This window comes from Ovis canadensis, chromosome 3, assembly GCF_042477335.2.
Source record: "Ovis canadensis isolate MfBH-ARS-UI-01 breed Bighorn chromosome 3, ARS-UI_OviCan_v2, whole genome shotgun sequence".
NCBI classification, from domain to species: Eukaryota; Metazoa; Chordata; class Mammalia; order Artiodactyla; family Bovidae; genus Ovis; species Ovis canadensis.
The window spans coordinates 68,077,430-68,092,413 of NC_091247.1; the positions used below are offsets into that span (position 1 = coordinate 68,077,430).

General features: G+C 46.9%; 1 protein-coding gene across 11 annotated transcripts in view; it reads right to left on the reverse strand.

Moving 5' to 3' along the window:
* Positions 1–5,118, reverse strand: part of CCDC85A (coiled-coil domain containing 85A) — a 227,532-nt gene extending 222,414 nt beyond the window's left edge. For 7 of the 11 annotated variants that reach the window (XM_069583269.1, XM_069583268.1, XM_069583270.1 and 4 more), the window contains exon 1: positions 4,046–5,108. In XM_069583269.1, the coding sequence (XP_069439370.1) occupies positions 4,046–4,303 (258 nt within the window). In that variant the 5' untranslated portion in view covers positions 4,304–5,108. Of the gene's footprint in view, positions 1–4,045 lie in introns of all 11 variants that reach the window. The other 4 variants (XR_011255669.1, XR_011255670.1, XM_069583271.1 and 1 more) reach the window with 3 other exon arrangements.
* Positions 5,119–14,984: the final 9,866 nt, after the last annotated feature.

The following is a 14,984-nucleotide window of genomic DNA, read 5'->3' on the forward strand; positions in this document are numbered from 1 at the left end:
AACAAGCTGGGGGCTAGGGGTGCTGACATCTGGCCAAGTTGAAAAGCCATGCAACTTATAGTCGGCCCTATACACACCAGATCCACAATCACGGATTCAACCAATGGCAGATCATAGCCCTGCAGTATTTACTAGAGAAAATATCCCTAAAAAAGTGGACCTGAGCGATTCACACCTATGTTGCTCAAATGCCAGAATTCTAGTTGAGGTTGAAGGGATAGGTATTGCCTCATTCAGTTTTATCAGTATCCCTTTTTTCATTTATTTCATTTATTCACTATTCCTTTTTTTCATTGCATGCGTGCTAAGTCGTATCAGCTGTGTCTGACTCTTTGCGAGCCCATGGACTGTAGCCCATCAGACTCCTCTGTCCATGGTATTTTCTAGGCAAGAATACTGGAGTGGGTTGCCATACCCTCCTCCAGGGGATCTGCCCAACCTAGGGATCAAACCTGCATCTCTTATGTCTCCTGCATTGGCAGGTGGGTTCTTTACCACTAGTGCCACCTGGGTTCTTGCAAATATTATGTACTCTCCAATTTTTAGCCATTTCCTTTGCCTTGTAATGAATAGCTAAGCAACCAGCTTGATGATAATCTTGTGAGATAGTTTTTTCAAATCTGTCACTTTAAGACTTGGGTTGTCTTTTTCAAAACAGTATTTCTTTTTAACATTGCAACAGGCCACTAGATGTTACCCATTTGTCTAAAGTGGGCTTTTTAAAAGGCTAAATGTATAATCACTTGAAATTCACATCATCCCAAATTTCATACAGAGGGCTCTCAAGTACCGCATATGTGTGTGCATGCGCTCAGTCACTGAGTCATGTCCAACCTTCTTGTGACCCCATGAACTGTAGCCCGCCAGACTCCTCTGTCCACGGTATCTTCCAGGCAAGAACACTGGAGTGGGTTGCCAGGGTATCTTCCCAACTCAGCAACTGAACCCGCATCTTCTACACAGGCAGGTAGATTCTTTGCCACTGCCCCATCAGGGAAACCCCTCAAGTACTGTAACTGAGGTTAAAGAGTTATTTTGTTGTTTTTCCATCATTGCAGCATGGGGAATTAGTGTGTTGGAGAGCGAGGAGGAAAATTAATGTGCTAGAGATAAATCCATAGAGATTCAGTTGCCCCCAACCTCCCCTGCCAAAATTCTAGGCCAGAGCCGTGTGAGTGCTGGTATATGTTCAGAGAGCAGGAACGTGGTTCTCAGGAATTCATCCCTTTCAACATCAGCACCCTAACCAGAATCTCCTTTCTCGAACCCCTTTTAGGAAGACGCATCCCAACCAGAGAATGTCAACCAGCCAAAAGAAAAAAAAAAAAAATCAGCTTACTTGTATCATTTCATATCTGTGTGACCTTAAGAAAGCTATTGAACCTCACTGGATTTCTTTATCTGTGTATCATTTAATCTTCATCAAACTTCATTCAGAAATAATATACCCATTTAGCAGATGAAAAAAAACAAAAGCTCAAAAAGGTGAGTTATTTGCCCATGCTACCCAAATCATCAGGGCCCCAAACCTTTCACTTTCCACTGCTCCACCCTGCACTACCAAGCCAATGCTTGGACTTAGTCATAGGCCACTCAAAGGATGAGAATGTTGCTTCCATCTCCCCATGTCCACAGCCACAGTACCACCTAGTAGCCTTCAAAATATTGAGATGCAATTTCAAAGGCAGCTCAAAGAAAGAGACATTAAAAAAAAAAAAGAAAGCAAAGTGTTATGGCCTTAATTACTCCAAACTTTAGTCTTCAGCTGAGTCCCAAACCAACAGAGGGCAAAAAATAAACTCCCTTCCTTCCAATTAAGTGAAAATAAATGTACTATTACTTATTTAGTCAATGACATTTATGGATCATGATGGTGTCTATGGAAGCTCTGAGCCGAGATGAAGAAGGGAAGGAAGATGGCTGGCCCCTTGACTGGGCTTTCACAGCCCTGGGGGGGCGGGGGGAGGCGGGATGATGTGGATGAGGAGTAGAGGCTGTGTCAGATAGCAGTAACCTGCCCCCGTCATTTCTGAACTTGGTGGACTGGTCACATTTTCCAGCCACAAGGGAGACTACTTGAGGTATAATAGCTGCTCTTAACTGGCCATACAGGTATTCCTCTAAATGAGGTTACTGGAATCAAGACCAGGTCCCCCATTCCCCACACCACTTACACATAGACTTAGACACACAGTTCACACAAACGAAAAGAACTTTCAAGTATTTCTAAGCACTTATGTCAATGTTCCATACTATCAAAATCTCTAGGAAATTAATTACAAACTCTTCCAAGTCATATTATAGGTCAAGCCATAGAAGATGAAATTGGAGGATCGTGAACTATACTTGGGTCCGGCTTTGCCTAGGAAACTGGGACTAATCCGGAAGATGCATATACATACACCTATGCATCGTCACCTGAGGACAATAACCACCATTTTTGCAGACAAGTCCAGAATTAAACCTTTGCCTACATTATCATAATTTATTGTCACAACCCCCAAGGCGATGGTTACTATGATTTGCATTTTATTAATGAGTAAAATGAAGCTCTGAGAAATTAATTACCCAAGCTCACCCTCCTGGCCAAATGAGGATTCTACTGTAGATGCAAATCCACCTCTGAGATGAGCTCCCCACTAGCCTGGCCTGCCTCTAATCCCCCAAGAGTCTAGTACTTAATAAATAGTCCATTAGTAATGAATTGAACCAAAAGAGAGATTAAGCCTTGGGGTTTTCCTAACTGAGATTCTCCCAACTGCACCCACTCTAGGGACCATATGACAATCAGCTGGAGCCTCAGGGCAGGGCCATCTCCACCTGGAGCGGGCCCAGCACCCAGGTGAGCATCTTGCCTTCTACCCCTCCCATTCCCCTTTGCCCCAGAATCCTACAGCTGGACCGCCGAGGAAATTCGGTAAGCGGTAAGCGTCTAGGGCCTGAGAAGCAGAGTGGGAGTGGAAAGCGGACAAGAACAGCATGTGCCTGCGGGTATTTGCTCCCCAGGTTCCTTCAGTGATTTCGTTTGTGTCTGGCTTCCTATAAACAAAAGAAGAACAATGAGAGGAAGGAATACCAGGAGGCACCAGCGCAAGCAGTGAGGAAAGGAAGTTTGTGGTACACAGGAGCAGGGCGGTTCCCCACCACTCATCTGCGGCAGCCACTGGGGCGGGCACGCTGCAGGCACACTCAGAGGCTTCCAGGAGAAAAGAAACTTGGTGGGGGTTTGCGGCTTTACTGTTTTGCTTTTCTTTTGTTCTTTTCTTTCCCCTAATAGCAAAGAAAGGGAAAGCATCGTTGGCTGATACTTGAGCTGCCTTTTCCAATCCCTGTGCTTCCCGCATTGAGTCCCTCTGCCCTTCACCCCAGGCTAGGTGAACTTACAATCAAATCGGGGGCAAATGGTACGGTCGGGCAACCCCAGATGATGCCAGTCTAACTCGAGGAGAAGGAAAGCATCGGAACAGGTAGAAAACAGAACGGGAAGGCAGAGGTAGGCTTCTCTGCAAGATGAGACATAGCCCAGCTCCAGGGATGGCGCCGGGCTTCACCCTGGGCGCCCCGTCAGCCCCTCTCCCCTGTCCCTTTCTTCACCTTTTGCCCCATGGAGAAGTCGTGGCGCCAGAGCAACGTTATCATATCCCTGATCCCCAAGGGCGCTCTGGACTCAACCTTTCGCTCGTTTTTGTTTTTTTCCTGCCTGGCTGTAACTTGGCTCCCCAAAGCACCGATTTTCCAGGTTTCCTGGGAAATTAAAGATTCCGCGCGCCCATCGCTGACCTCCCAGCCTTTCGACATCCTTGGAGCATGCTCCTGGGGCCACAAAGGACCACCGAGCTCGACGCTAGCGCGCCCCATATGGAGAAGAGGAGGGAACCGAATGTCTCCGAAGTTTGGAAAAGTTTCCAAAGGGCTGGGGAAGGGGAGCGGGGGGTGCAGACAAGGGAGAAAGGGGAGCACTACCTGTTGACGGAAGGAGGGAAAGTCGTCTGGCCCCACCTCCCCGGGGCGCCCAGCTCCCCGCCCTGCAGAGCTCAGCGCTCACCTTGAGCCCTCGTATCTCGCCGAGGTGCAGCTGCAGGCGGCGGTTGACCTCCCGGATGAGGTTGCTGTGGTCCAGCATCGCGCTCACCTTCTCGGCCTCCGCGCGCCGCAGGCAACGGATCAGCTCCTCCTTGCTCCACTGCAGCAGCTCCTCGTCCGACACTTTGGACAGGTCCTCCACGGCAGCGGCCGCAGACGGGCCGGCAGAGGTTGGAGGACAACTTTCCGCCGCCGATGCGCCTCCAGCCGCTTTCGACATGGTATCCGCGCGGCGGCAGGTGCGAGTGGGTGGAAAAGGCAAAGCGACTCCCGAAGACGCGGGCGCTGCGGGGCCGCCTCCGCCCACACCCCTGTGCGCTCCAGCGAGTCAGCTGCACCGCCCAGGGGCCGCTGGGTTGGGGCGGCAGGGGTCGCGCTGGACGGCCATCCTACCTCGCCATCTCCGCGCGCGCGCCCGCGCACCCCAAGGGCCGGGCAGCCACCCGCGCGCTGCGGCCAAGGCACATCCCGACTCCGCGCAGGTCCATGGTGAGGGGCGCCGGGAAGCGGGTGCCGCTCGAGGAGGCACTGGGGAGCCGCAGCCCGGTTCCCCTGCCCTCTCCACCGCCCTAATTCGAGCCTGTCGCCCCCTACACTCTCGCACGCACACAACGCACACGCGCTCACTTTCTTCCCCCTTGCCCAGCTGCAGCCCCGCCTCTATCCTAGCCTCGCAGGGGCGCGCTGGGCCCCGCGGCACCTCCGGGGCTAAGCTGGCGCCGCCGCCGCTGCTGCCCGGGTGATCCGTGCGGACGGACGGCGGCGCTCCTCCGACCGCCTTAGCTACTCCCGCCGCCGCTCCCAGGGAAGCCTAGGATTTGCAGCGCCGAGCCGAGGAGGGGTGGAGGCTGGGTGGGAAAAGGCTGGATCGGCAGGAGGAGGAGCTTGCAGCCAGGGCAGCCTGCAGCCGGCCGCACCTCCCGCGCGGGCCGGACGCAGCTGCAGCCGTTCCCTTGCCTGCTGGGATGCCGAGGCACGCTCTCCGCTGTCCCGCCGGGGAAGGCCGGGGGTGCGGTTCGTTCTGCGCCCCGGCGCGGGTGGGGCGGGAGGAGAAGTATGAGAAGACGTGACGCTCAGGCTTTGGGAGGCTCGCGGGCGCCACCGTGTGACCGAAGTTACTGCTCCCTCCGCCCCTTGCCTGCCAGGCTAGTTACCTGGCAGGGGAAACAGCTGTGAGCAAAATGAGCTACTTGAAGAAATTGAGGTTCAGGAAAGATGGGTAGGACGACATGAGGGTAACCGTCTGAGTATACTTTGGAGGATAGAAGAAAAGGTCGGTGGCAAAGACATAAGCGGGCTGTGGGGAAGGAACGTGTAAGAAAACTCTCTAAGAAGGGGTAAAAGAGGCTTCTGGGCAATACTCTAAGGACCACACACCCTCACACTCACCAGAGGAGGCCTCTGTCTTGTCTAAAAACCCACTACTTAGTGAAGAAGCTTAAAGAAAAGTTCTGGATCTTTTATATTTTTGTTTGGAAAACATCAGAGCCTTAAGGGAAAAATAAAAACTCCTGCCCAGGGAGGGATTTGATTCAGCTCATATCTGAATGGTCTAGTGGTTATCCCTACTTTCTTCAATTTAAGTCTGAATTTGGCAATAAGGAGTTCATAATCTGAGCCACAGTCAGCTCCTGGTCTTGTTTTTGCTGACTGTATAGAGCTTTTCCATCTTTGACTGCAAAGAATGTAATCAATCTGATTTCTGTGTTGACCATCTGGTGATGTTCATGTGTAGAGTCTTCTTGTAATGAAATCCCTTGCAATATACAGTGAAAGTGGAAAATAGATTTAAGGGACTAGATCTGATAGAGTGCCTGATGAACTATGGATGGAGGTTCATGACACTGTACAGGAGACAGGGATCAAGACCATCCCCAAGAAAAAGAAATGCAAAAAAGCAAAATGACTCTCTGAGGAGGACTTAAAAATAGCTGTGAAAAGACAGGAAATGAAAAGCAAAGGAGAAAAGGAAAGATATACCCATTTGAATGCTGAGTTCCAAAGACTAGCACAGAGAGATAAGAAAGCCTTCCTCAGCGATCAATGCAAAGAAATAGAGGAAAACAATAGAATGGAAATGACTAGAGATCTCTTCAAAAAAATTAAAGATACCAAGGGAATAGTTCATGCAAAGATGGGCTCAATAAAGGACAGAAATGGTATGGACCTAACAGAGCAGAAGATATTAAGAAGAGGTGGAAACCATACACAGAAGAACTATACAAAAAGGATCTTCATGACCCAGATAATCACGATGGTGTGATCACTCACCTAGAGCCAGACATCCCGGAATGTGAAGTCAAGTGGGCCTTAGGAAGCATCACTACAAACAAAGCTAGTGTAAGTAATGGAATTCCAGTTGAGCTATTTCAAATCCTGAAAGATGAGGCTGTGAAAGTGCCGCACTCAATATGCCAGCAAATTTGGGAAATTCAGCAGTGGCCACAGGACTGGAAAAGGTCAGTTTTCATTCCAATCCCAAAGAAAGGCAATGCCAAAGAATGCTCAAATGAGCACAATTGCACTCATCTCACACACTAGTGAAGTAATGCTCAAAATTCTCCAAGCCAGGCTTCATCAATACGTGAACTGTGAATTTCCAGATGTTCAAGCTGGTTTTAGAAAAGGCAAAGGAACCAGAGATCAAATTGCCAACCTGTGCTGGATCATCGAAAAAGCAAGAGAGTTCCAGAAAAACATCTGTTTCTGCTTTATCGATTATGCCAAAGTCGACTGTGTGGATCACAATAAACTGTGGAAAATTCTGAAAGAGATGGGCTGGATGAAGCATAAGCTGGAATCAAGATTGCCAGGAGAAATATCAGTATCCTCAGATATGCAGATGACACCACCCTTATGGCAGAAAGTGAAGAACTAAAGAGCCTCTTGATGAAAGTGAAAGAGGAGAGTGAAAAAGTTGGCTTAAAACTCAACATTCAGAAAACGAAGATCATGGCATCTGGTTCCATCACTTTATGGCAAATAGATGGGGAAACAGTGGCAGACTTTATTTTTGGGGGCTCCAAAATCACTGCAGATGGTGATTGCAGACATGATTAAAAGATGCTTGCTCCTTGGAAGAAAAGCTATGACCAACCTATACAGCATATTAAAAAGCAGGGACATTGCCAACAAAGGTCCTTCTAGTCAAAGCTATGGTTTTTCTAGTAGTCATGTATGGATGTGAGAGTTGGACCATAACAAAAGCTGAGTGCTGAAGAATTGATGCTTTTGAACTGTGGTGTTGGAGAAGACTCTTGAGAGTCCCTTGGATTGCAAGGAGATCTAACCAGTTCATCCTAAAGGAAATCAGTCTTGAGTGTTCATTGGAAGAACTGATGTTGAAGCTGAAACTCCAATACTTTGGCCACCTGATGCGAAGAGTTGACTCATTGGAAAAGACCCTGATGCTGGTAAAGATTGAAGGTGGGAGGAGAAGGGGATGACAGAAGATGAGATGGTTGGATAGCATCACCAACTTAATGGACATGAATTTGGGTAAACTCTAGGAGTTGGTGATAGACATGGAGGCCTGGCGTGCTGCAGTCCACCGGGTCACAAAGGGTCGGACACGACTGAGCGACTGAACTGAATGAACTGCTCAGGGAAGCCTGGATTTTAAGGTCAGCAGTCACTTTCTCTCTGAGTACTGCCCTTTAGGCAAGCTGTAATGCCTGTCAAGGCTGCCCTGTATTACTGCTCAGCCTTTTATGGTAGTAATTTCTGGAAGGGGTACCCTGTGTCTCTGTGTACTGTGTTTGGGCTACAAGAGTCTCTTCCCCTATCCTCAGTTCTGCTCTCACATATGATTCACATGGGATCATCTGAGAGGAAAATGCTTGTTTTTGCCTGAAGAAGTGGATGCATTTGGTCCTGGGCATGTCACTTCAGTGTATACTCACTGAAGTGATATGCGCAGGACCAAGGGTGGGGCATGTCATGGGGCATAGGATGGGACAGGGTCAGAAAACCACAGAGATTTGCCCCCAAGGGACTTCAGAAAACCAGGGTGCAGAGGCAATCTCTCTGTCCAGTAAGATGAGGATCTAAATCAGAGGACCACCCCCCACCAGCTGCTCAGTGTATGTCCCCTGATAAAGCTGCTACCTGTTAAGAGATGATCGCTCAGGGACTTCTGACACCTGACTTCCTGGAGAGCCTGAATGGTGGTTCTCCCTTTGACCTTGATGCCCTTAAAGTTCCCCTCCACTTAACTACACTTCAGACAGGTTTCTTCCTGCCCATCCTGAAGGTCCATGACTTCCCTTTCCATAGAACACTTACTTTAGAAGACTTTCCTTCGTAAATTCTCTCTCTGCTCTCTTGAACTGTAGATCACCTCCCAGCTTATCACCAGTATTACCACCCAGAAATTCTTTCTCAAGGACCTGAGAGCCATCCATTTGAAATGTGATCATCAAGGAAGATAGTGCCCTAGCTCTCTTGGAGGTAGAAGCCTAACTTCAATGAGTGCCAGTTAGCAAACACAGATGGCTCATCACATCAGCTAACATCCCCAACACCCAGACTCCTCTAGTGCTGTTGACCCTTGAACAACAAGAGTTTGAACTGTGGGGTTCTGTTTATACCTGGAGCTCTGGCCATCCATCTACATTTGAGGCAGGAAGGAGGTAGATGCAGATGCCAAAAGTTCTGTTGGTAACATGACCCAGTGAATCTCATTTATATCCTAATAGTCAGGGCTTACCATCTGACCACCTCCCAGCTTCATGGGAAGCTAGGTAGTTTTTTTAAGATACAGTAATGTCACAAGTCAAATCAAAGTTGTGTTAATAAATAAGGAAACTGATATTATAAAGCCAATTAACAGTTTCATATGCAGACCTTAGCAAGGGATTCTGTATACAGTAAATGGAGGTGTCTAAAACCAGCCACTATGTGACTCTACGTCATTAGGTCCTGATGGTTTTACCTCATCTGTCCTTTTGAATCAACTATTCCATAATAGCTCACTATTGCCTAACCCAGAGTCTCAGGTCTCACCTGAGTGTCCGCACTGGTTCTTCTGACTCCAACATCACTTCTCTAGAGTTCACACAACTGCCCAAATAAACTATCTGAAACAGTCAAGTCAAGCTGTTTCACCCCTCAGGTAGGGTGAATCACCGCTCATCTCAACCTCCAAGTATAATTCATACCATCTCTGCCCCGTGACTTTGCAGTAACTCCCACCAAAGCAGCAGAGTTTATCCTCTCTCTTAATGATTTTGTGCTTGGCCACAGGACTTGCTTTGCTAATGGAAAGCAAAGCACCTGAGGGTGTATCGCTTCTCTGGTGAGAACTCACCTGCCTGTACTTTCACAGTTTATGTGGAAAGAGCTAACCTTGGGTGGCTGCTGTTGCTTCAGTCTGGGCCCCACACAGTTACCCAGAAGCCAGGCCACCCTCCCCTTGTAGACTCAGATCTGTGTGCAAGAATGTGTGATTGTTAGTAAGCCACTGAGTTTGGGGTATCTTTATTGTGCATCATGAATGTGATAGATAGGAGATACAACTCCCTCGCTGGAATCCCTTCAGTGGCATCTCAGTATCTCTCCATAGGGCAAAGCCATGTTCTTTAGCAGAGCACAGAGGGCTGGCACAGTCTGGCCTTTGACTATCTTGCCTCGTATTTCATACTTATCCAGTGCCAAACTACCCATCGCTCCCTCTGGGCGCTCTCCATACCTCTGTGCCCCACTGTTGCTCTTCTCTCAGTGCCTCTCCTGCCTTTTCCCCTGAACAACTCACACTGATTTTTCCCATGGGCACCAGCTTCTCCAGGTCCCTGGCATCAGCCCACGCTCTTCAGTGGAAGTAGGAGTGAGTATCCCATCTCACCTCCAGTGCATACCATAGCTCAGCACTTGAAACACACTATCAACTACAGAATAGTATAGGTAGAAACTCAGACTAACCCAGCTCAATCCTAGTAGAAAGTTTAGCTCCAGCCAGAGTTTAATCATCTATCTTTTGTATTGTCTCCAAACCCTACAGACCCCCATCATCCCTTACAGAGCCCCTCAGGACCACGGGAGATGCTTGCTATTGAGGACATTACTGAGTATATTCCACAATGCATTGTCATGACACTGCATCCTCATCCATGAGATTTCTTGGCAACTCGTTAGTTTTAATCTTATGGAGACTGAATTATGCATCTGGTAAGCATTGTTCTTTGCACTGGCTGCTGGGAAGTCAAATCCAAATTTGTGGCCCACATTCAGCTACTTCAACAAGACTTAAAGAATATCGTCTGTTGACTAACTCTGACTTCTGTCATTTTTTTTTTTACTTTCAAATTTCCTTCTCCAAATTTCCAAATTTATCTTTTACCTTGTTCTGTATGTATATTTGTACACTGTCAGATACATACATCTGTAAACATACACACAAAAAAAGGGAACAGGAGGGAAAGAGAGGACTTTCCTTCAGCCATAGACCCTATATGCTTGTCTCCCATTTACTTTGATGTCTTTTCCCTCTGTCAGCCCTAAACTCTGTCAACAAGGCCTGCTTCCTACTTAAAGTCAGCACTTAATAAAGGAGGGAAGCAAGGAGAGAACAAGCTTCCTAGAAGCTTTTGTTCAGAATTTTTTATCCCCCTGGTTTGGAATGCCTCTTCCTTTTGAAAATATTAATTACTGTTTGGCATTTGCTATTATAGAAGTCAAAGGAGTGCTTTGCAGTTTAGAAAACTTTTCAGATTTTTCAAAATTGTTTAAAGGTAGGATATTATGGTGCTCAAATGCTGCAAAATGCTCTCAGGTGACAGGTTTATTCGCTGATGATGCCAGAGTAAGTAATGGTACTGCATCAACAAGGCTGAGGCTTATCTCATTGTATGTGTGTTGTGTCAAGTAACACAAGCAGCCATTGAAACATCCTATCTTGCTCCCCCAAGGGCCTGTTTCCCAGGCAACATTTCAAAGCTCAATGGAAGTGCATCAGACTTTAGCTTTGGTGTCTAATTCTGCATCCAGATCCAGAGAACATGGCCCTTGTGTGGAGCTGGGAAACAGCTGAGATTCCCAGCTCTGGTGAGAAACCTCTGGGGGTGGTGGGTATTATTGATGATTGACTCCAAAACATGCTTCTGCCTCAAGCCAATGTGGAAGTGCTTTGCCTTTATCCAGCCCCACAAACAGGACATTTAGGAGCTTGCTGGGTTTTATTGTACTTTGTTCTGCCAAGTACCAAGGCAGAAACTTCCAGGCAAGTGTTAATGTCACTGCCAGAAGCACCCAAGGGAGACAGGTTCAGTCGGCCTGATCATCAGTGTTGGGATCCCCAGTGTCTCCGGGCTCATGGGAACAGCAGCTCTGTCCCCCTCACACGCACAGTCTCACAGCTGCACCATGGGTGGGATGAGGCCTGCACCTCAGGGAAGAAAGTGAAAGCAGAGGGTACTTCAGGAACCCCTATTTTCTGTTGTTTGTAAAGGAAACAGTCATACCCGTTCATGGTCATCCCAGGACCTTTAATGCTGTTGCCACTGTTAACCCTCCTCCGGTCTTTACTCCACAGATTCTCAGCCTTGATTGCATACTGGAATAACCAGGGCTTCTCCCTAGAGATTTTTGATATGATAAGTCTGGGGTACAGCATACACATTGGGGTTTTTTTTTAACTCTTCACATGATTCTGTTGTGTATCCATTTGAAAATTACTGTTAGATGGTGTAGATGGGATAGAAGTACAGTACAAACCACAAATTCAAGTTACAAATGAAATTTTAAAGTTCCTAGTTGTTTAGTCCCTAAGTCATATGTGCCTCTTTGTGACCCCATGGACTGTAGCCCACCAGGCTCCTTTGTCCGTGGGATTCTCGAGGCAAGAATACTGGAGTGGGTTGCCATTTCCTTCTCCAGGGAATCTTCCTGACCCAGGGATCAAACCCGTGTCTCCTGCATTGGCAGTCAGGTTCTTTACCACTAAACCACTGGGGAAACCTGCAAAGTTTCTAGTAGTTTCTTTTTAAAGTAAAAATATACAGGTGATACTAATTTTAATAATAGATTTCATTTACCCTCATGTTTCCAAAATGTTAGTTCAATGTGTAATCAACATAAAAATTCTGAATGAGATGCTTTGCATTTTTGTAGTAAGCTTTCAAGATCTAACATGAGCTTTATGCTTACAGCACATCTCAATTCAGACAAGCCACATTTCAAGTGCTCAATATCCACATGTGACTAGTGGCTTCCAAATTAGACAGCACAGATGTATTCTATTTGGTGTGGGGGTGGTGCGGAGGAGTGGAAGAAAGAGAGTGGCACCTGTGGTGGACTGAATAATAACACCCTCAAAGATATCCTGTGCTAATCCCTGGAACCTATGAATGTTACCTTACATGGTAGTAACAGACTTTGCAGATATGATTGCATTAAGCATCTTGAGATAGGGCAGTAGCTTATCCTAGCGGGTCCTGCATGCAACCACATGTATCCTTATAGAAGGGACACGGAGGCAGAATTCCCCAACAGGAGAGGAGAGGGCTATGTAACCACAGTGACTGGGATTGGAAAGATGAGGCTGCAAATAAAGGAATGCTGGCTTCCACTAGAAACTGGAGGAGTCAAGGAACAGACTCTCCCGCGAGCCTCTGGAGGAAACACAGCCCTTCCGACACTTTGATTTCAGCCGCTTAAGACTCATTTCAGATTCCTGGCCTTCTGTGAGAAAATAAATTTCTATTATTTAAAGATGTTAAATATGTGGCCACAGTAGGAACTAATACGACAGTAGGAACTAATACTTTTTATATGTAGTATTGCAGTCATCACAGTCTGTCTTCTTTTGCAGCTAGTTGAATACCTATTGATATATTCTCTTTTTTTAGTATGAATTTATTTTAATTGGAGGCTAATTACAATATTGTATTGGTTTTGCCATACATTGACATGAATCCGCCACTGGTGTACTTGCGTTCCCCATCCTGAACCCCCCTCCCACCTCCCTCCCTGTACCTCTTGGTCATCCCTGTGCACCAGCCCCAAGCATCCTGTATCATGCATCGAACCTGGACTGGCGATTCGTTTCGCATATGATAATATACATGTTTCAATGCCATTCTCCCAAATCATCCCACCCTCACCCTCTCCCAGAGAATCCAAAAGTCTGTTCTATATATCTGTGTCTCTTTTGAGGCAGGGATATGCATGTTCATTGATGAACCCTCACCACACCCAGCCAGTTAGGTGGTTGCTATAGGCATCAGCCAAGGTTGTTCAGAAGCACCTGAAGTGGTGTCTCCAGGGTGCCCAGATTGTGTGTGCTCTGGAAAAGCATGAAAGGCAGGCTGCCTCCAAGGGAGATCTCTATCTGACAGAGTGACAACAGATCACAGACATATAGACATTCATTTGATCCATTGTAACACCTGCCTGCCCTAGTCTCTTGAAGTATCTTTGAGAAGCAGTAACCCCAGGAGTAGAGAAAAGGAAGAAAGTGCTAGACGCAGGAACTGCCTACCAGGTCTGACCTGCGATGCAAACTCCAGCAGAACTAGCCCACCTCCGCCTGTCCCAGGGCAGACCCACCCCCACGGGAATTTTTTGTCTCTTTGCTCAGCTGCCTGAAATAGACATAGTTAAGAGTCTCACGGGTGAAAATACCTTTTCACATGTCTGCTCAATAAGATAGCTTTCCTCCTAATGTAGAGATCAGCTGCTCTGAGGGTGTGTAAGTTTGATTGGGAAGTCTGCTCTTAGGCAGAAGGACAGTCTCCTGGAAGCATTGATACCACCTGGGATGTTGCTTATCATGCCCCCATATAATTTAAAATGATAAATGACAGAGCAAAAATTCAAGTACACACTGTCCTTCAGAACAGAAGCTTCCAAAATGCTGTGGGCACACTGAACTGGAGAACTCTCATGGGCGAGGTACACGATCTTACTGAATCAACTATGACCAGGCATTTGATTCCCTTTTATATATGAGCAGTCCAAGGCTCAGGCCAGACTCTCACAGTTAACACAGAGTATCATCCGGATGATAGTCTTCATCCAAAGAAAACAGGAGGAGTTTGAAGATTCTGCAGGTGACTCTCTGGGCCCCAACCTTCCATACAGCCTTCAAAGAATGGCACGGGGTCTTCAGTGGTACACTGAGTCCCAGGTTTTTGGAAATAGCAGTAGAGCAAACACAGAATGAGAACAGCCTCTGAAGGTGACATAAAAGGGGTTCTTATGCCTTTGCCACTGGGAAAGAAAACCTAATTGCAGAATATTTTGCAAGGAAGGAAGTTGTAACATTTTTTTGTCTTTTGGTTTGTCTGGTAGCATCTACAGAAGTTGCTAAAGCAGGCTCTTTCCCACAGGAATATTTGCAAAGGATGCTGTCTGCCTCAGCACCACTGTGCTGCTGCTGACTCCTGCCCCTTCATGTTGCAGCCTTAATGTCACTGCCCCAGAGATACCATCACTAATCAGCTCATCAGAAGGACCTACTCCTTCATCGTGGGTTCATCACCTTATTAGTTTCCTTTATAACACTTTTCATTTGAAATTGTTTCTATGTTGTTTGTTTACTTTCCATTTTCAGCTGGGAAAGGCACATAGGGAGGAGGTGGGTTTGTGTTGTGCCTGACTCATGGTATCTATTCGGAAACTCTTTTTTAGTAACTAGATAAATGGCAGATGTTTAATATTTGCTTATCAGCACAGCAAGCCCCTAATCACTCTATGCTTTATAATAGTACAAATCCCCCAATACTAGAAGGCTGATATAGTTGGTCTGAGGTGAGGTCCTGGAAATGTGTATTCTAAAAGGCTGCTTCTTGCTAACCCTGATGTGATCAGTCAATAGAACAGCATGCAGGACCCCATGCCTGCCTCCTCACACAATTTGTATTTGTTCTCTTTGCAGTGAGAGACATGGCAACAACCTAATTCAC